Consider the following 21,208-nt stretch of genomic DNA (forward strand, 5'->3'; position numbering starts at 1 on the left):
CTCTGGACCTTAGGCTCCTGCTGGGGGTAAGAAGAGAGTGTTGGGTAGGGCTAGACTATTTCTAGAGTCCCTGTTCACTCTGACAAGCTGGTGGTTGCTTAAGAACAGAGGTTCTGGAGTGCCACTGGCCACGATCCTCTCCTGGGTCAGCACTTAATCACTATGTTTCCGTGAGCAGTTATTTCAACCCTCGAAGCCTTGACGTACTAGCCTAGCATAATGGTTAAGAGCTTGTACTTTGGACTTGGACAGTTTGGGTGCATAATCCCTACCACTAGCCTGCTGTATGACTGTAGGCAAGTGACTTGACCTCTCTGTGCCCCCCGCCCCTCCTTCTTCTGTAAAATGGTATTGATACTAACAGTGCCGACCTCAGAGTGTAGGAGCCCGATGAATGCAGCTATTGTTCTGCTGCTGGTGGTTGTGCCCCGTTATACAGACTTCTCCATTCAGTTCAACAAATTCTTGATGTTTGTCTGCCAGGCACTGCTAAGGGTTTCCTCAGTTCGCTGTCTATTAAATGTTATGTCTTGACAGGTGCTCTCCATCACCATTTATCTTTATAACAACCTTGCAAGAGGGGGGTGACTAGTTCTGTTTTTGCAAATGAAGACTCTGCAGCTCCAGTGACCTTTGGAGGTCACAAAGCTGCATGGCCAGGACTGAACCCAGGACCACCTACTCCATGGCCAGCGTCTCTCTACAACACCGCCGTGTTCAGAACCATTAGCCTGGGTTTGGGGATTACCGAACAAACTCGGATGGGAAAGCGTAGTGAGACGCTCCCTACCCCCTTACATGTGTGCTCCAGCTGTCTGCCTGCCCTGGGCCATGCCAAGATGTCTTTTGTAGGTTTCGTGCTAATGTGGGCTTAGTGATGGGCCAGAAGTTAATTGAAGAGACAGAGCAAGGGTGGGTTGGACAATGAGGGGCTCATATGACCTGGGAAAGAGAGCCAAAGGGCCTCTGGGAGAGGGAGGAGGACTCTTGGAGGACGTGGAATCAGCTAAGAGGAGGATCGAGTTTCAACAAGCCCGGAGCTGGAGCTGGAGCTGGAGCGGGAGGCCTGCAGAAGCAGATGTGGGTCTTGCCCAGAGGCAGTCCCAGAGGACGGCCCTGGGGCTGAACCCTGGCCTTGCCATGTATTCCCGTGGGTCTGGGTACATGGCTTCACCTCTCGGAGCCTCAGTTTCTTCATCTGCAAAAGGGCTCCGAGTACCTTTGGGTACCGTGAGGGGAGATGGCCCGTGGGAGACAACTGGTTAGATTGGCACGCAGAAGCCTGAGATTTAATCCTGAAACTTTCCTTCCCTTATCTGCAATTTGGAAATCACATTCTCAGTTGCATGGGATTATTGCATGGCAACAGCAGGATTCTTTTTTTAGTGAGACCTTCTCTGACCTGTCTGTTTAAAACTGTAAATGCCACCTCTCCTCCCCATCCTCCTCCCTGCCTTCTTTTTCTCCATCAAACTTACCACCACCTGGCATTCTATTTATTTTCCTTCTTGTCTGCTCTCCCCACTAGCAAGAATTGGGCTGTTTTGTTCAGCACCTAGAGCAGCACCTGGCTTTTAGTAGGTGCTCAATAGACAGTGGTTGAACGAATGTTGGTTGAATAGCACATAGGGAAGGCCCTCATGCATAAGGAATGTTGAGTCAGAGTTAGCTGGATCTTAGAGGTGGAAGGCAGAGGCACAAGCAAAGCCAGGACAGGTTGCTTGGGGTGCCAAAGGCTGCCCAGGAAAGGGGCCTGGATTTCAGGGTAGTGCCTGGCCCCTCTCTGGCCACAGGCTGCAGAGGGTGAGCCCTGTAGGAGAGTAGAGCTGGGTGGGCCTGAGCACTGGGACTTCTCAAGGAGCCAAGACCCTTGGGAAACAGGAAGTCCATGATCCTTGGTTTTCCTCTTTCCTTTGGCTTTTAAACCACTCTGATTGCCCCTACGTGGAACAAACCACCTCAAAGAAATGACCAGTGCCATCCCTGCCACCCCAAAGGCTAAGAGAGCCAGGTTAGATCCGGGGGCATGGCCTGGCCCTGCCCCACTTTAACGGAAGGACCTTGGGCAAGTCACTTCACCTCTCTGAGCTGTTTCCTTCTCTGTGAAATGGGTGCAGAAGTATTCCCCCCGTCCACGGACTTTCTAGGCCTTTTGTGTAAAACCCGTAAGCATGTGTATCGTGACCAATCGCCATTAGACTGAAGTGCCTAGATCGGAGCTGGCACCGGCAGCCCCAAGCGCAGGGCAGGCACACAGTCAGCACTCGGAACCCAGTGGTCAGAGTTGTTAAACTCAACTGACAGCAACCTGTTGTGAGGGGAGGGTCCGAGTCCCTCCGAGGAGGCCCTTCTACACGACGTCTACAAGTTTATAGATTCGAAGAGAACCTGACTTGTATTCAGTTGGACTCATATTTTACCATGAACTTGAAACTTATCGACCCACCCTGAGCTTGTTTGCAAGATTTGTTCGTTGGTGCGGACAGCTGGCTGAGTAGGCCATGGTGTGCTCGCTTACAATGGCAGAGAAAAGCGGAACCGGAGTCCTGAGGCCAGAGTCTGTGTTTCAAGCAACCAAAAGTCCCAGGCAAACGATAAGGGGAATTAATGAGCTCATGTAACTATGATGTTCAGGGGTAGGCTTCAGGCCTGGCTGCACCGAGGAGCTCAAACAATGTCCCCAAAGACTCAGATTCTCTGCATCTCGTTATTCGACCTGCTGAGCGGTTGCTTTATCTTCAGGCTCCACGTAATGCCCTCCCCACCACCTCACACCCCACAGCACACCATCCAGGTGGAGGAAGTCTCCCACCTGAACCACTGGCTGAAAGGGGAATCGCTTCCCAAAGGAAACTGCTTTATTCTTAGGAAGGAGGAATGGATTCTGAGTGGCCATAAGTTACTGCAAATCTCCACTACAGTCATCAGAGGCGGGCAGTGGGAAGCCATAGAAACATGTGCCTTCCTCCCCACCCTCCCCGCCCCCCGAAGAAGCCAATATCAGAGGCAGAACGGCATTAATTACCCCTGGTTTGCAGATGGGAACACAGCCCTTGAGCACTCAGTCTCTCTGTGCAGAATTAGAAACCCAGAGCGGCCGACCTGGGAGGTTGGGGGCCAGTGTGGCGGAGGCCCTCCCTTCATGCAAGGAGTGCTTTGTCCAGATATGACAGTCCCCAGGGAGGCGGCAGTCACGTGACAGCCCAGGAAGAGCTGGTCGGCATGGAGGGAGCAGCCCGGCCAGGGTGGTCATGAGACAGTGTGGGCACAGACACAGTGGGAGTCGGCAGCAGTCACTTCTCTCTCTCTCTCTCTCTCTCTCTCTCTCTCTCTCTCTCGGAGTGAGGTCAGCTGCCACGCTCACGCCAGCCTCATGTATCTGGGGTGGCCGGGACATCAGGTCTTCCAGCCGTGACAGAAGTTGGCATATGACCGTGATGGGGGTAGCAAGCACACTGGATAGGGAGCCAGACAGGCCTGGCCAGATCCCAGCTCTCCCACGTGGTTGCTGTGTGACCCTGCACCTTCCACCCCCTGTCTGAGCTTCAGTTTTCTCTCTGACCCTGAGCTGACCAATCCCACCTCACTGGGCTCTTGGGAAGCTGAGCAAAAAGCTCCCAGCACATGGTAGGCGCTCCATTAAGACCTTCTCCCTTCCCTCTTCATAGCGTCCTGCTAATAGCCGTGTGTCCTTGGCCAAGTTGCTTAACTTCTCTGGGAGCAATGATAGCACCTACTATACAGTGTTGTGAGGAGGTAAAGCATTTAGAACTGTGCCTGGCACACTTGTTATCACTATTACAACTGGCTAACGTTTACTGAATGTTTCATCCGGGCCAGGTCCCTGACCTTTATCTCACTGTTTATTGTCGAATTCTCATTCTCGCAATAGTACAGTGACAGGCACGCCCTGGGATGACCCCCACTGACCATAAGAGGAAATTGAGGCCCAGAAAGGCAAAGAAGCCAGTAAGCAAGGGGGACTCTGCCAAGCTGTGCGCTTGGCTTCTCATCTGGGGCGTAGCCCCTGCCCTGGTCCCTCCCAGGGCCACGGAGGAGATCGCTGCAATAGCGGCCAGGAGCCTCCGCCGGCTGGAAGCTTCCCTGGGACTGTGAGGACCATCGTTATCCAGCACTACCTCTGGAAGCATCAATGCACTCCCTGCTCTGACGCGAGCAGGGCATTCACAGCCCCCTGCACACGCCACCAGAGATGCTGCTTATGCTGGCCACCACCCCAGCAGCTACAAGTTCATGGCCCATTTCCCCACAGTCCAGAGCCGCCTCAATCTCCTCTTCCAGGGCCATGAGGGGCCATTTGTGGGATGAAGGCTTCCTCTCCTAGGGAAGGGCTGCCAGGGTGTGTGGGGCACGGGGGCCAGAAGCAGGGAGAGCCATGGTGGCCCAGTGTCCTGCGCGAGGACCAGCCGAAGGGGTCGTGGGGGAGGGGCAGTGCATCCAGGATCACATAGAGGTGGTGCACAGCTCAGGGACCTGGACTCGGTCAGTCTTAGATGTGGCCTCTGGCAAGTCACCTCACCTTTCTTCTGTAAAATAGGGATAGCCCTAGCCGGTGTGGCTCAGTGGATAGAGCATCAGCCTGTGGACTGAAGGGTCCCGGGTTTGATTCCGGTCAAGGGCACGTGCCTGGGTTGAGGGCTCGATCCCCAGTAGGGGGCGTGCAGGAGGCAGCCGATCAATGGCTTTCTCTCATCATCAATGTTTCTATCTCTCCCTCTCCCTTCCTCTCTGAAATCAATAAAAATATATTTAAAAATAAATAAGTAAAATAAAGTAGGGACAAGGGGAAGCCCTCCCTCTAGGGGCTGTGGTGCACATATCATGAAATGACATCTGGGAAGAGTGCAGTGAGTATGAGTCAATAGTAGCTGCAGGAAATCCATTCATTTACAAATATGCAATGTACACATGGCGGAGAGAACAGGTGTTCCCTTCAGGTCTTGCCGGTGGCTTTAGGAGTTGACCCTTTTCTGTGGAGACAGGAACATCAACAAATACCGCTGAATTCTGGCTTAGTTACTTCCTGGCTCTGTCGCCTTGGGCAAGCCACTTCGCCGCTCTGTGCCTCTTTTTTAAAAACCAGGGACAATATTGCCTATTTCATAGGTTGTTGTGGGATTAAATGAGTGAATATAGGCACGGTGTTTAGAACAATGCCGGCACATAGTAAGAGTTATGGAAAGGTTCGCTGTTATTAAGAATACAGAGTCAGTAAAGTAAGGATTTTTCTAGAACAGTCTGAAATGTTCTCTTCTGCTGACACAAATCATTAATGTCTGGAATTCCAAGACACTGGCATCCACATTGTCTTGCAGACTGCCTTGTTCTTCCAGTAAAAGCTCCCCAAATTCTTAGCTGGTTAATGGGAGACCTATCCTGCCATTGATGTGCTGTGTGACCCTGGGGAGGTCATGTACCCTCTCTGTGCCTTCCTTATTGTGGATTGTGAGAGCAGGGACGGGAGCGCCCCAACTAGTGCCAGAGGGGGTCCTGCACTAGGAGTGTTGAGTACCAGAGTATGAGGAGTGGCCAACGTCTCAGAGAAACTCAGTACATGGCCCCTGCCCCCACCCCTCTCCGCTTCCAGGCTTGGCTCAGAGCCAGGTGGCCTGGAACAGAACATGTCCTCTCCCTGGGATAGTGGAAGCCTGTGTATCCCTAGAGCAGCTTGCCTGACCTTGCTCTGTGTGGGCGCTCCGGCCACCGCAGGCCTGAGGAGCGCTGTCCCTGGGCCTTGCCCTCCCCCTCCCCACCTCCCGGCTGCCAGCTCTTCTCCCACCAGTTGAATTTTGACTGGCCCAGTCCTCTGCCCTCACGGCCAGGCACCTCAGGGAGCCCCAGAAAACTCTTTGACTCCAGAACCCAGACCTTTGCCACTTCTGGTTCCACCTCTGCCGCGTGGCCTTGGGCAAGAGGCAGAGCATCTGAGCTTCAACATCCTCACCTGGAAAATGGGCCGGCGACGGGGCTTGTCAACGAGACGGGCACGCAAAGGGGCTGCTCCCGACCAGGCCAGGCCGAGCTCAGGGAGCAAACCCTTTGTGGTCGGTCCAGGCTGCCTCTCTGTCCTCTGTCGCCAACTGTTGGCTCCTGTCTGTCTCCCTGACCTCAATCCTGCATTGCTGCCTCCTCGCCTCTGCACATGCGGGTCCTCCTGTCGGGAGCGTTCTCTCTCTCTCTCTCTCTCTCTCTCTCTCTCTCTCTCTCTCTCTCTCTCTCTGTTCCTCTCAACCCCTCCAGCCCGGCTGTCTTCCCACCCGCTCCATGGAAGCTTCTGGCTGACCCTGGATGTTCTCTCTGTCTGTCCTTCAGGAGGAAAAGAAAGCATCAGGCTGCCTGGTGGGTTGCTTCCTCCCACGCGAATCTGTGTGTGTGTGTGTGTGTGTGTGTGTGTGTGAGAGAGAGAGAGAGAGAAAGAGAGGGACGGAGACAGACAGACAGACAGATATGGTTCTCTCAGGAAACACAGACAGACCCTTTTGACTGTAAGAGCTGGGACCACTACCCCTTAATTGGATACCCCCACTAAGTGGAGGTGCACAGCAGGCCGGTGAGCCTTAGGTTCCTAGAAAGATCTTGCGGGCCTCCCACGTGAGCAGGTCGGCAAATGGCCACCTGGCCGAGAGGGCAGAGAAGGGTCTGCCCATTCTCAGCTACAGCCCCTCGTCTTCCCACTTGCCCATCAGTCCGTCCTCCCCACCCGTGACCATAGCTGCTGGCCAACATTCATTGAACACTGACCCTGTCCTGGGCTCTGCTTTAAGCCTGTCTCTGTATGAACTCGTAGAATCCTTCCAACTCCCTCTGGCTTCTGTTACTCTCCCACTTTGCAGGTGAGATGCCTGAGGCACAGAGGCGAGGGGTCACTGGCCCTGAACTCCCCAGCTTGAGATGGGCAGAGGCAGGATCCGAACCTGGAGCCCTGGCTCCAGAGCTCACTCTTACTGCTGCTGAGCGGCCTCTGCAGCCAGTCACCATGGACCCCACCACCCTTCCACCCACCTATGGACACCCCCACCCAGGGGGCCGGGCGCCAGGCTCCACCAGCCTGGGGGCGCCACCATCCTCTGAGTCAGATCCCTGCTCTCTAGGAGCTCACACCATGGGGAAGAGGCAACACGGAGAGTCCGATAAATTCAACCAGGTCTCGAGGGCCTCCTGGGGTTCTGGGCGCTTGGGGAGGAGCTATAATTTCTGCTAGGGCTGGTGTGGGGTGGGGCAGCTCCACAGAGCTGAGGTCGAGGTGAAAGGGTGGTGGGAGGACTTCATCGGGTGAACAGCAGGGAACATTCCAGACCTGGAACTCAGTGTGCAGAGGCTGGAGGTGCACGCGGGACAGCTGGCACCTCATCAGAGCCTTGACGACAAAATGGCCTGGAAGCAGGCAGGCTGCCACCGAGCCTCCCCGGACACTCCCACGTCTGTGTTCTGCTGACCAGCTGTCAGCAGCCAGAGGTCTGAGTTGTGCTCCACGCCCAGCACCTGGCCCACTGCCCCCTGGGGGAAGTCCCTCCTTCGGTCTGACCTGCAGCCCACGCTGACCACCACGCGTTCCCTTCTGGGCCCTGCACTCAGAGGCTGCCTCCTGGCAGCCATAAATAATTCTGACCGTGAATGAATCGAGTGCCGGCCAACCAGGCTTGCCAGAGACACTGGGCTTGGCTGAGGCAGGGGCAGGTCTCCTATCCCTGACCCTGAGCTGAAACGTTCCTGGGCCCGTCTTCAGCCACGCTCGCGCTCTCCCTCTCCCTCTCCGGGCGCTTGCTACCGCCGCCCAATTCGGTCTTGCAGGAGCCCCCAGCCCCTATTCCATTCCCCTCTTTCCTCGCCCCCCCCCCGCCCCGCCCCCAAGAGCACAGAGGACGCTCAGCACTTCTCAGCCACAGTTCCTTGCAAGAGCCAAGAAGGCCCAGCTGACAGCCCAGAGGACTGGCTCCCAGTTGGCTGCGGGCTGGTTCTGACTGTTCCCTGTGTGTATCTATCAGGATTAGGAGCTGGGAGGCCGGGGTAAGTCTTTGCTTTTCTTGGAGCCTCAGTCTAACCATCTGGCCGATGGGAAAACCTCTAAGGCACAGTTTGCCTGTGAGATTCTGAGTGAGTAGATATGGGGTGGGGGGAACAGGAATTTATTTAGGGGGTCGTGTCTCTTTAATTTCTCTTCTTAAAGTTGAGTACAGTCACTCCATTAAATAAACCCTTTCCTCCTCCCCCAACACTCCCGTAACTCAATTCTTATCAGATCCTCACAACACCCAAAGATACAGCCGGTGGGGTTCTTAGGCACTAGGCGAACTTTTACATGTAGCGCATGGACACGTAGCTACCTCCCAGATCTTGTAAAGACACTTCCGTCGCCCCAGAAAGTTCCCTCGAGCACGTCCCAGTCTCTACCCCTCCCGGGTAACACTTGGGAATAAGACTTTGTCCCCAATCACACCAAGTGATGTTTGAGGACCCTCCCCAGCCCAGACATTCCAGGATCATGATCTCTGGACCGGGGCTCCCTCTGACCCCACCGGGCGCTCTGGAAGCAGGAGTTGACACTCGCTGGGTCTCAGATGGAGTTATTAGGCTGGCTGGGGGTGGAGCTTTATAGGGGGGCCCAGGCCCAGGCCCTGGGGCGGAGAGGGAGGGGGAGGAGGGGGGAGTGTGCCTGTGGTGGAGGGAGCCTGCTGCAGGGGTGACTCCTCAGGGGTCCCTGTGCAGGGGTTGGCTCAGCGCCTTCCATCTCTGTGGCCCTGGGTTACCTCCACTTCATTCCCTCACCTGAGAAGAGGGACAGCTGTACCCAGCCCTCTCTCCAGGTGGTTAGTGAGGGTTAAACCAAGGTCAGCGATGTCATAGGTGCTTTCCTCAGCGGGAGAGGGATGCTCAGAGGTGCAGGGACCCACCTAGCATCACACAGCCGGGAAGTGATGGAGGGGGGCCTGGACCACATCTGCTGGCTATGGTACTTGACCGAATGACTCCACTGATAAGCCCCAGTGTCCCCATATGTCAGTGAGGCTGATACGCCCCACCCTGCCTTTTATCACCAGGATGTTGTGAGGACCTGATGCAATTCAGGTTAAGGCAGTGGTCGGCAAACTCATTAGTCAACAGAGCCAAATATCAACAGTACAACGATTGAAATTTCTTTTGAGAGCCAAATTTTTTAAACTTAAACTATATAGGTAGGTACATTGTTATTAACTTAATTAGGGTACTCCTAAGGCTTAGGAAGAGCCACACTCAAGGGGCCAAAGAGCCGCATGTGGCTCTCGAGCCGCAGTTTGCCGACCACGAGGTTAAGGGATTATCGAGAAAGAAAAAGGTTTGATTGAGTAATGTCACTGGTTTTCCTGTTTCCATGGTGACTTCAGCGGCCTTTCTGGGGCCAGAAAGAGAGGCCCTCCCTTGGCACCGACAGGGTAGAAGCCTCCCCGATCCTGGGCACTTTGTACCATGGGGTCTGCGGTGCCCGAGGAGGCAGGAAGCGTGGCTTTCCTTCTGGGCTCTGCATGTGGCAAACGGCTTCGCTTCTCTGAGCCTCAGTTTCTGAGTCTGTAACATGGGAACCATACCCACCATCCTGACTTCATGAGATGTTGTGGGAACCCAAGAGAAAATGAAAACGGGGGAGGGCGCACTTCAGGCCCCTCCAGGCAGGTGGTGTGCCGCTCAGCTACCTCCAGCCTATCTCTTGGGGGACCGCTGGCTTTGGGCCGACCCCTGCCAGGGACCTGACTGCGCCTCGCTGCTCTCCTGCGAGGCTGGTGCTGGCCCAGTTCCCAGGCAGTGCAGACAAGGGTCCCGTTCCTGCTGTTGTTTTTACCCCACAAGGTGCCAGCACAGCGCTGGTGCACAGTAGGTGCTTGTCTACCCTGGCCAGTCAGGACCGTCCAAGGGGACAGAGACTGTGTCTGCCCTCTCCCCTCTGAGCCCTAGTACCTAGGACAGAGCTGGGCAGACAGTGTGGGAATGAAGAATGAGTGAGCAGCAGCCGTGTGAAAGGACTGGGCTGGGGGAGGGGAGCTTTGTGGGCTAGCCCCCTCCCATTTCATCCCTCCCGGGCTAATCCCCAAAGATTAACCTGGGGACAAAGCCAGGTCACACTGGCCACTGACCCAGGGCTTTGGCGTGAGCGTCCAAGGCGAGTGTGGCCAGGCGTGTATAGGGTTGGAGGCCACTCCTAACGACCCTCTTCACCTCAAGATGGTCCTCCTGACCCCCACCCTGGACGTGGTCCTCACAGGGGTCCTCAGCCTCCTGCTCCTGGCGCTGGCCTTGGTCCTGCTGTGCTTCTTCACCTGCCGCCTGGCCAGGCCGCTCAGGTAGGAGAGCTCACCTGGCCCCACTCTCTGCCGCCAGCCTTCCTGCCTCAACTCCTTTCGCTTCTGTTTGCGCTTGCGGGGTAGGGAAAGGGCGGGCACTGGCCTTCCTTGCTCTCTGAGGTGGGGAAACTGAGGCCCAGAGAAGTTGCATCAGCCTGGGTTTGAGTTGCACTTGGCCGTGGACAAGCTTCGCTCACTTTCCTAAATATTAAAATGGGGGGGGGGGGGGGACGGCGGAGGGAAGGGAAGATGAAGTGAGATCACAGATCACAGCACAGGCTGGGTACAAGAGTGCCCGAGAAGCGGTAGTGATTTTTATCCGTTCTATTATTCTGTCATTTGTCCTGGGCCTTTTGAGACCCAGCCCAGGGCTGGCTCTTTGCCCAACTCCCGGGGCTCCCGCGCCTTCCGCCCCAGGATGCTGACTCAGGGCCAAGGCCAGCCCCTTGCTCCCTCCCCTGACCTGCCAAGTAGCTGCTCCTTCTCCCTGGGCTCTGCCAGGGCTTCTGCACACTTGTCATGAGTAATCAGGGCACGTAGCCGGGAGCCTGGCAGAGACGGACCGGCTGGGAGTGGGGGTGATGGGGTTGGCGCACACTCGGATGGTCCATTCTGAGCTGGCAGAGCATTGGCAGAGGGTGGTGGGCAGCCGGGGCCCCTGCAGCCCCAGACTGGGCCCCACGGGGCCCGTCACCCAGGGCTGCCAGATTGCAGACTTGGAGCCTCTGAGCGGGGGTGGGGGTGAGAAAGGGGAGCCAGCAGGGGAGACTGGCTTCCTGGATTCCCACCCCCTCTCCTTTCCAAGCAGAGGCAATGGGAGAAGGCACCTGTCTGTTTCCAGGGCAAGCCCATCTCAATGTCCCATCCAGAACATTCCAGCCATTACCATGGGGGTCTTTCACTCAGTCCGCATTCACAGAGCTGTGCGTGGGGTTAGAGATTCAGAGCTGGATTCGATGGTCTGTACTGTCACAAAGCAGTCAGTCCAACAGAGAAGAGAGACAAACAAATACAACCGTTAGGGGCTGGATGAGCCTTCAGATCTCCTGGGGCCACCCTTCACTTCTCCTTTTTCCTTATCAATTGTTTGCTTTGGACGCTTGGTGCAGAGAGAGTTGAGTAGGTCAAATCTCAGTGTATAGTGGACTGTCATGAGCTCACTTCTTGTTTATTCATTTCCCTCTTCACTCCTGCTCCCTGCTCCCCACAACTCCCCCAGGTCCTCATGTTCATGTGTTAAACATGGCCTGGAATGTGAAAGTGTCCTTGGAAATGATGCTGTTTTCTGTATGAGGGCGTGGCTTACATTTATACACGGGAAAATGCATCTTATTCTTTGCACCCTTCACTCCATCCTGTGTGCGAGTTCACAACACACCACTGTTTTGACTTCTGGTTTTAGTGCCACAGAGATAGTGCCGCTGCCGCCACCCTTTATTAACTAATTCCCTAGTTATAGGCAGAGAGGTCGCCCCAAATCCTGATAAGCCCGCGGTCAGGGGGAACATGCCGACTGTTTCTCCAGGAAGCATGATGGTTTCTGTAGGTGTGGGGTATAAAGTCTTCGTCAAGTTAAAGGAATTCTTTTCAGTTCCTGGTTTTCTGAGGGCTTTTATCGTCTCGTTACCTCTGTCTCCATTCCCTCCTCCTACGTGATCTCATCAAGTTTTATCAAGGCTTGAATGTCACCTCTATGCCCCGGTTCCCCAAGTGTCTGCCTCTAGCCAAGACCGCTCTCCCAAGGGCCAGATGTGTATATCCAACTTGACATCATCTTCACTTCTAAAAGACATCTCAAACGCTACGTGTTCCTCATCTTCCCACCAAAGCTACTCTGCCTCACACCTCAGAACACCGCCCCAAATGCAGAAAGACTGAACGCTTTCCCTCTCAGATCAGGAACCAGGCAAGGATGTCCACTCTTGTCTCGCCAATTTAACATGGTGCGGTAAGTCCTCGCCAGTGCAATGAGGCAAGAAAAGCAATAAAAGGCATACCAGTGGGAAGGAAGAACTAAAACTCCTATTTGTCAATGACATGATTACCTACATAGAAGATGGCAAGGAACCCACGAAACTCCTAGAACTAATAGGTGAATTTAGCGAGGTCACAGGATACAAGGTCAAAACATAAAAATCAGTTGTATTTCTATGTACATACTAGAAATGAACAAGTTAAAACAATGATACTATCACAGCCCCCATAAGTGAAATACAGTGGTATAAATCTAACAGAACACAAGTTCTGTATGCTGAAGGCTACAAAGGAAGAAATGAATGGAGAAGCATACTATATTCTGATTGGGAGACTGAACATTGCAAAGATGTAAACCCTCCCCAGATTGGTCTAGAGAATTAATACAATACCAATCAAACAACAGTGGTGGAGAACAGATCTGGGGTTGCCAGGTTTAGGGATGAGGGGTGCTGCTGTGACTACAATGAGACAATAGGAGAGAGTTTTTTTGAGTGGTAGAACCGTCTATATCCTGATGTGGAGGTCACACAAATCAATACATGTGTGAAGCCTCGGTCTCTTCATTCCACAGTTGGGGAACCAGACCCTCCCCTCCCCCTTGGGCAGGTCGCCAGTGATAACCTCCTTGTTAATTCTGGAACCAGCAGCTCTGTAGTTAGGGCTACCTGCTGCCTACTCTGCCACCTGCCTGTTTGTAATTTCGGGGAAGTCACATCTTTCAGAACCTTGGTTTTTCTCATCTGCAAAGATGGTAAGTCCCTCTCTGTCCACTGTATAGGTCAGGGGTGAGCAAACTTTTTGACTCGAGGGCCACAGTGGGTTCTGAAACTGGACCGGAGGACCTGAACAGAAGCATGGATGGAGTGTTTGTGTGAACTAATATAAATTCAAAGTAAACATCATTACATAAAAGGGTACGGTCTTTTTTTTTTTTAGTTTTATTCATTTCAAACGGGCCGGATCCGGCCCTCGGGCCGTAGTTTGCCCACGGCTGCCATAGAGCGAGGCCCCTGCAATGATGGCGACGGCATGACGTTCAGAGGCAGTGTATGGGCGTGAGGGACCATCCTGGGGGCTTCCTGACGTCAGTTTTAAACTATTTTGAATAATAATTTACGGCATCGATGTTATATAGTAATTTACTAACATTTTTTATGATGTTAGGATTTACTCTAGAAATGTTTAGAAACTACTGTAGAATAAAAATAATTATAAAACACCCAAAACCTTACCATTCCGTGCTGAGTGCCTGCTGTTAGAAGTTCAATGTAGCTATTTCAATTCCGCCTCCCTGTCCCCACTGCCAAGCTGGGTGTTTAAGGAGCGGGGGGCGGGGGGTGGGGGGGCAGGGGGAACGAGGCGGAGAGAAGCACAGGTCTGTGCAATTGGACGGCGTGTCTGGTGAACTCGGGGTGTTTCGTGGGATGTGGTGCCGGTGGGCCCTCGCCTCTGGGCACTGGGGTGCAGCATGTACAGTTTTTAAAATATATATATATTTTATTGATCTTTTACAGAGAGGAAGAGAGAGGGATAGAGAGCCAGAAACATCAATGAGAGAGAAACATCGGTCAGCTGACTCCTGCACACCTCCCACTGGGAATGTGCCCACAACCAAGGCACATGCCCTTGACCGGAATCGAACCTGGGACTCTTCAGTCCGCAGGCTGAAGCTCTATCCACTGAGCCAAACCCGTCAGGGCAGCATGTACAGTTTTAAGGTTGACTCAACCTCACTTTTTCCGGTGGCAGAGCGGCTCTTACCTATGATGACACTAACCATGCAATGTTGTGCATCCCTGCCGTTTCTCGTGTGGAAAATAATATAAGTAGGACCGCTTCAAAATGGAGTTGGAGCTGCCGGCCCAGGGGGCCTGCCTTGCACGTCTTACTCCTCCCACGTGTGGAGCGTTAGAACGGGGCACGGTAACCTTGGGCTGGTCCTGAAGCAGCACTGTAGCGAAATAGCTGTTTGCAAAAAATGACGGGAAAGCAAGCATTGTGACTATAACGTCTGACTGAGAATTAATGGCACTCTTTCCAATCGCCATCACTGTGTTAGTTTAGCTGCACCTGTAGAGAAATTCCTTCCTTAGTTTATAGGACTCATAAAAATTCCCTCCTTCTACTGATGTAACTCTTCCCCTTCCCTTTCTCATAAATTCCCCTTGCCATCAACTCCTAATGCTTCCCAGTATTGCAATTCCTTTTTTTTAAAAATATAGGATTTGATTATTACTATTATTTTTAAAAAACATTTTTATTTGATTTCAGAGAGGAAGGGAGAGGGAGAGAGAGATAGAAACATCAATGATGAGAGAGAATCATTGCACACCCTCTACTGGGGATCGAACCTGCAACCCAGGCATGTGCCCTTGACTGGAATCGAACCCCGGACCCTTCAGTCTGCAGGCCGACTCTCTGTTCACTGAGCCAAACTGAGTAGGGCTACAATTCTTTTTGGATCTCAAATGCGTGTTGCCTCTCACCTTGACTTTTTTTTTATTTTTAGGAGAACATTCCCAACAAATGGACGAGTCATTTTAATCTTGGTTTTGGTGGAAATAATCACATTATTTCCCAGTGAAGCTCTCGCTATTTAAAATTCTTCGTCTTCCATTAACATTTATACAGGGCTAGTACATTTCTCAGCTGCCAACGGGTTATCCCTCATGAACCTAACAGGATAGCCACAAGTTAAGAACATTAGTATGCCATTAATACATGCTCATTTTAGGCAATTAGGAAAAATCAAAAATATAAAATAACTCCTTCACAGTCCTACTGCCCAGAGAAAGCCACAGTTAACATTTTGATGTGTTTCCTTCCAGTCATTTTCAAAAAAGTATAAAGGTAACATCTCAACACAGAAGAAAACTTGGGAAACGCAGGGAAAAAAATCATCAGAATCATCTGTAATGTTACTACCCAGAAACGGCCACCCTTCCCAGCCAATCTTTTCCTAACGGTCACTTCTATGGTTTTTGTATCTCTCTCCGTAAATGACAAGCTCTGGAAGAGAAGGTAGCAGACGTAGGCGTCCCTCTAAGAAAGGGTGGACTCTTTTTTTGTCTCTGATGTTCTCGGGTCACAGGTAATTAAGAGCCTGAAGACTGATGTTCTAGAACAGTCTTTCCAAGGTGTGGGCCATCAGCCGACAGCAGGGGCATCGCCCGGGAGCTTGTGGGCAATGCAGTCAGAAGCTCTGGTCGAGGATGGGGATAGGGGCAGAATCTAGTTTAACAAGCCCCGTAGGAGGTTCTGACTCGCGCTACCATTTGAGGAGCAGTGCACAGAGAGCCCGAACTCTGGTGGGTCCCGATGGACTGACAGTGAGAGTTCACTTGGGAAGTGGGAGGGAACCACTTTGTGGCATGGCACTCATTCCTCATTCTACCGCCGTGTGATTAAGCTTCCTGGGGGAGAGACCACCTAGGTTGGCATCCCCAGCTCTGGCTTGTAATAGATGCTCAACAAAGACTTAGTGAATGAATGAACCAACAAAGGAATTAAGTAAATGAACATGTGAACTCTGGAGCTGTGGCCCACGTGTCTTTTTAAATTTTTTTTCTTTTCATTTTAGGATCGGAACATCAGCTAACATCAGCTAACGGCTGACCACTGCCAGCCCACCCCTCCCACCCACGTGGATTGTACGTCTGGGCTCCAGAGAGAGAGCAGGGCGTGGAGTGCATCATGATTTCACCATTCTTGGTGCTGGCCATTGGCACCTGCCTTACCACCTCCTTAGTGCCAGGTAGGATTGGGGGGCACAGGTGGAGGGCGGAAGACCTGGTGCAGGTGGGGTAGGCTGGGGGCATTGCCGATGTTCAGGGTCATAAAATCACCCAGAGGGTTTAAGAGCAGGAAACAAATGTTCAGAACGGAAGTCCCAGCTCGGCTACTGCACATGCTCGTGTTGTGGGCCACGCTTTCTGCTTTATGTTTTCTTGTTCTTTCATTGAGGCGTCTCTTCTCTCATCTCTCTATAACCTGAAATATAACTTATTCGATAAACCCTCCCAAGGCGTGGTATGCTAAATCTTCTGTCGGTTTTGTCTGCTTAGCTCACGGAGTGGTGAGTGCATTTCCTTGTGGTTTGTAATTGTTGCTTGTGAACTCATCTTCAATAGGAGTTTGTTTTTGTTTTTTGTTTTCTATTGGACAGTCATATGGAAGTGTTTCTACCGTGCAGATGATATCAGGTTTTTCAACGAATTCTAGATAAGTATTTATGTTGATTTCTCAGCTTGAGGTTCTTACGCCATAAACTCAGACCCCACTTAGCAATGGCTCAGTTTTGGAGTCGAGTTCACATTTCTCATGACTGGCTTCTTTCCCTGTCCCTTCCAAAGCTCCAAGGTCAAACGTGCACATTAAAACAGCTTCCACCTAGACCTGCATCTGGTCTCACATCCCAGGGCCCTCAGCATCCGCTCCTGTTTACTTCTCCGGTTTTGAATTTCTGGGTATACCCCTTCCCTCCTTTCCTCCTTTCTCAAGCTATGTCTGTTTTTAATTGTTTTGGGTTGGTTTTCCCCCAGCATCTCAGTATCTGTGATTAGAGAGGGGAGCCTTCCTCGGCTCCACCCACCATGTGGCTGGAAGCACCCCCACCATCCTCACTGAGCCTTAATTTCTCCATCTATTCCGTGGAGACAATTCCTCAAGGCTATTGCGGGAAGGAATGGTGCAGACACAGTGTCTAGCAGGGAGGGGGGCTATTAGGAAGAATATATTTCAACAAGTCAGAAAATGGGGGTACAGAGAAGGACTGGCCTTCCCAGGTCACCCAGCGAGTCAGTACAGAGCTGGGATGAGAACCCGAGCTGCTGGGGTTCCCAGGCTGTCGCTCCCTCTGCGACCCCATGATGCCTTTCAGTGTGTACTTTTGGGGCCCCAAGACTGAGTCCACCCAACTGGGTAAGAGGTGAGCAGATGGATGAAAAGGAAAAAGAATGAAAAAGCAATGAAATGAAAAACCTTCAAATATTCAATTAAAAAAAAAAATCAGCAACTCAGTTTTTGTGTGATCTGTTTTGTTTTAGCCACTCTGATGAGTGTGCAGAGTGGTACACAGTGTTTTCTTTTTAAAAAAATTTGGTATAACTTACACCAAGTTATAGATATAGTTTTATATCCATGTAACCCCCGCCCAGACCAAGGAAGAACACTTCCAGGCAGGGGACACCCAGGGGCTTCCCCTGCCCTTCCCAACCCCCAGGCCGAAGGAAGCAACTACCAGTAGGTACATTCCTGCCACCGCAGACGAGGTTGGCCTCTTTTGAATTTCACATAAACAAAATCACACAGTACATATTGTAAGCTGACAAGTATAGCATTGCGGTGATTAGAGCTGACAGAGAAATGGCTGTGAAAACAATGGCCTCCTGATACTCAATTGTCCAAAGCCGTCATGGCTTACCTCCGTTCTCTGACAATGAAGTCCGTTCGGCGTCCGCTGAACCGGACTGAGGGGCAAGCCCTGGGACGGCTCTGGTGAGAATGGCACGGGTTCTGCAGGGAGCAGCACAGCAGGGAACTTGGCAAACTGGTAGCAGAGCTCGTGTGGGGAAGGAGCGACAGGTGCAGGGCCAGTGGGGCGGCGGGCTGCAGGTGGCCAGGAAGGGTAGAAGTTCATCACCATCCCGGTGGCACCCAAATGGCCAAAGAAGCTCCTGGACCAAAGCTGGGCACTGTGGTGTGGGGGAGGGGGACGGCAGGAAGGAATCGCAACCAGCCCTGAGCCAGTGGGATCCCTGATGAAAGCCAGCACCGACACTTCCCCAGGCTTCGCCTCATTTAACCCTAGCACTGCTGTAGGCTGCTGTGTCCCCCCCCCCCGCCCTCCCCCCCCCCCCCCCCCCCGTTTTCCTGGGGTGTGAAGTTAGTCAGCTCAGCAGACACCTTCAGGAGAGAGGCAGTGCTGGGGGCTGCCAGGGGAAGGTGGGGGCTATGGGGTTGGGGTGAGTGACATAAGGGGAGACCGCTTGTGGGGAGGGAGTGAAGTGTGGATGGGCCCCAGGCTTGAGGCCGAGGGCAGCTTCCTTCTGCCTCCTCGCACACCTGAGGCAGGGGCACAGCCCCTAGATGTGTGGGTTTCCTGTTTTTCTTTTTCAGCTCTAATCTCCAGGCCCCATGTTGCATTTCATAACGTGGAGGAAATACGGTGGCCGCCCCACCGGGCTGCGGTGTGTGGGGCTCCTGGCACTTGCCTGGAAGCACTGCAGGGCAGCGCAGGCCTGAGCTGGGCCCAGGGGTGAGGCGTGTGTCCTCAGCCCATGAATATGCAGCTCAGCCTTGGACGAGACCCTCCCACGCCTCCCAGCCTCAGCCTTCCCTTCTATGACCGGGAGGCCCCTGGAAGAGAGAGCCTGTCTCCAGGCCTCGGTGCACTGATGCGCTGGTTTAAGGGGCCCAAGCACAGGGGAGAGTCCAGCAGGCCTGGGAAGGCCCCTGCCGCCCGAGGACAGGGAGCTGAGCCTCTGGAAAAACATGGGAGGCCAGGTCTGGAGATGGAATCGCTAGGGGGCGTGGGGTGGGCTTTTCATGTTCTCCTGTGGGCCAGGTGTGTCACTGCTTAACCCAGTCCTCATAAGACCCCGAGAGGAAGGTACAGGCAACCACATTTGAAGGGGGGGAAACTGAGGCTCGGGGAGGCGATTCGTCTACACAGCCGGGACTTGGCACAGCTGCGTGGGGAAGGGGGTCAGTTGAGGTTCGTCAACTGTGTTCTTTCCACTGGAGGATTGACTACTGGACACAGCACAGGCGAGGGAGAGGGAGAGAGGAAAAGAGGAAGAAAAGAGAGCATTCCTGGTTCCATCTTATCTCAAGAGTGGGGGTTGGGAACGTGCTAATTTATCCTGACAGGAGTGAGACTGTGCGTAGCTGTTTCCACTTGGTTCCTTAAACAAAAGGCACGTCTTTAAACAAAAGACAAGTTTCACTTTCCAGCACGAAGCCAGGTTCCTGCTGAACCTGCTTTAATCGGTAAGCCACGGGAGTTTATAATTGATGACTGAGACGGCTGGGGACTCCCGCAGTTGTAAGGTAGTTTGTTCTCTTGACCGGCTTAAACATTACCTTCCTAATCGCGTGCCAGCCCAATTCATTTGCTGCCTTAGCAGAAATGGCCCTCCACTGCAGTGGTTCTCAACCCTGGCTGCACATTAGAATCACCTGGGAATCTTTTTTAAAAATCCTGATTTCTGGGCCTCATCCTCCGGAAATTCTGTTTCTTTGTTAGAAATGTTATGGCCTCACCCCATAACGAAGAAACAGAATTTCCGGAGGATGAGGCCCAGAAATCAGGATTTTAAAAAGATTCCCAGGTGATTCTAATGTGCAGCCAGGGTTGAGAACCACTGCTCTACTGGGTGGAAGGAAAGAGCCTGGGCTTTAGAGTGGAACTCAGCTCTGCCAGTGCTGTGCGGCCTTGGGCTAGTCCCTTGGTGTCTCTGAGCCTTGGTTTCTTCATTCTGAGATGTGGGGAGAAGACCCAGGTCCATAGCCCTGTTTGGAGGATTAGACAGGAATAGGTTTACAAACCACACGATGACTGTCAGATGGGCAACTACTGCTCCCTCCCCAAGCCCTGGCACCCTGCCCTCAGGCATGAGAAGTTGAGGTACCTGTAAGTCTGGGCTTGAGAAGCTAGTCCCACCCCCTGCAAATAACTCTGCTTCGCTGTCTGTACAGAGAAAGAGAAAGACCCCAAGTACTGGAGAGACCAAGCTCAGCAGACCCTGAAGAACGCCCTGAGCCTTCAGAATCTCAATACCAACGTGGCCAAGAATACCATCATGTTCCTGGGAGACGGTGAGGCCTGAGGCCCGAGGGAGGGGCTGGACAGGGCACCTAAAGTGGGGGCCACAGAGCCAGGCAGAGGTGAAGGGGACTGTGTTGAAGAGGCTAGAGCCCTGGGAACATTTTAAGAGGATGGGGCCAGGCTGTGGACCCATGAGATCGGCTGTACCAGGCAGTTCCCTGAGGGTCTGGGGAGGGAAGGGGTGCCCGGTCACATTTCCAGAGCCATACTCTGGTGCCCAGCGCCCAGCCTGAGTTGGCACCAAGCTAGAGAGCTATAGGTGCCCGAGAAGACTGGCTGGAGAGGCTGAGGCCCTCTTTTCCCTCCACAGGGATGGGCGTCTCCACGGTGACGGCCGCCCGCATCCTCAAGGGCCAGCTGCACCACAACACCGGGGAGGAGACCCGGCTGGAGATGGACAAGTTCCCGCACGTGGCCCTCTCCAAGGTGCGCCCCAGCCCCCGCCTCGCAGCTCGCAGCTCGAAGCTCGAAGCTCGCAGGTCGCAGGAAAGGGAGGGCAGAGTACTCAGCCCTCCTGGCGTCTCCGAGGCCCTCCTGTGCAATGGGAACAGCAGCAGCTACCTCCCAAGACTTTATTTTGAGGGCTTAGCTCATTGATTTTTAAAAATCGATGGAAGAATAACATACAAAGAGACAAGTGCCCAAGCGCACAGCGTGGGTTTTCACAAACTGCCCGTGTCGGTATAACCAGCATCCGGGGGGGATGAACGTGACCGCAACCAGAGGCCGCGGCCCTCACAGCCCGAGCCCCCGCCCGCCCGCCCGCCCGCGGACTAGCGGTCCCTGCGTTTGTACTTGATGGAAAGGGAGTCAGGCAGCATTTACTCTCCCACGGGGCTCTGTTGCCTTCATTCTCTCCCAAGGTGGCCTGGGAGGTTAATGTGATGACTGTTGTAAGTGGTAGCTGTTGTTACCCGTCGTCATCGTCATCGTCGGCAGTGGTGTTCGGAAATAAAGATCCTCTAGCCCAGTGGTTCTCAACCTTCCTAATGCCGCGACCCTTTAACACAGGTCCTCATGTGGTGGTGACCCCCAACCATAAAATATTTTCGTTGCTACTTCATAACTG

General features: G+C 53.1%; 1 protein-coding gene across 4 annotated transcripts in view; it reads left to right on the forward strand.

Moving 5' to 3' along the window:
• ALPL (alkaline phosphatase, biomineralization associated) overlaps positions 1-21,208 on the forward strand; it is a 56,326-nt gene that overhangs the window by 21,313 nt on the left and 13,805 nt on the right. Inside the window, exons 1-4 of one of the 4 annotated variants that reach the window (XM_070404288.1) lie at positions 7,714-8,028; positions 15,892-16,065; positions 20,010-20,129; positions 20,450-20,565. In XM_070404288.1, the coding sequence (XP_070260389.1) occupies positions 16,005-16,065; positions 20,010-20,129; positions 20,450-20,565 (297 nt within the window). In that variant the 5' untranslated portion in view covers positions 7,714-8,028; positions 15,892-16,004. Of the gene's footprint in view, positions 1-7,713; positions 8,029-8,097; positions 8,116-10,259; positions 10,335-15,891; positions 16,066-20,009; positions 20,130-20,449; positions 20,566-21,208 lie in introns of those variants that run through there. The other 3 variants (XM_070404290.1, XM_070404289.1, XM_070404287.1) reach the window with 3 other exon arrangements.

This window comes from Myotis yumanensis, unplaced genomic scaffold (assembly GCF_028538775.1).
Source record: "Myotis yumanensis isolate MYYU_CA2020_CCGP unplaced genomic scaffold, mMyoYum1.0.hap1 SCAF_2, whole genome shotgun sequence".
In the NCBI taxonomy this organism is placed as follows: Eukaryota; Metazoa; Chordata; class Mammalia; order Chiroptera; family Vespertilionidae; genus Myotis; species Myotis yumanensis.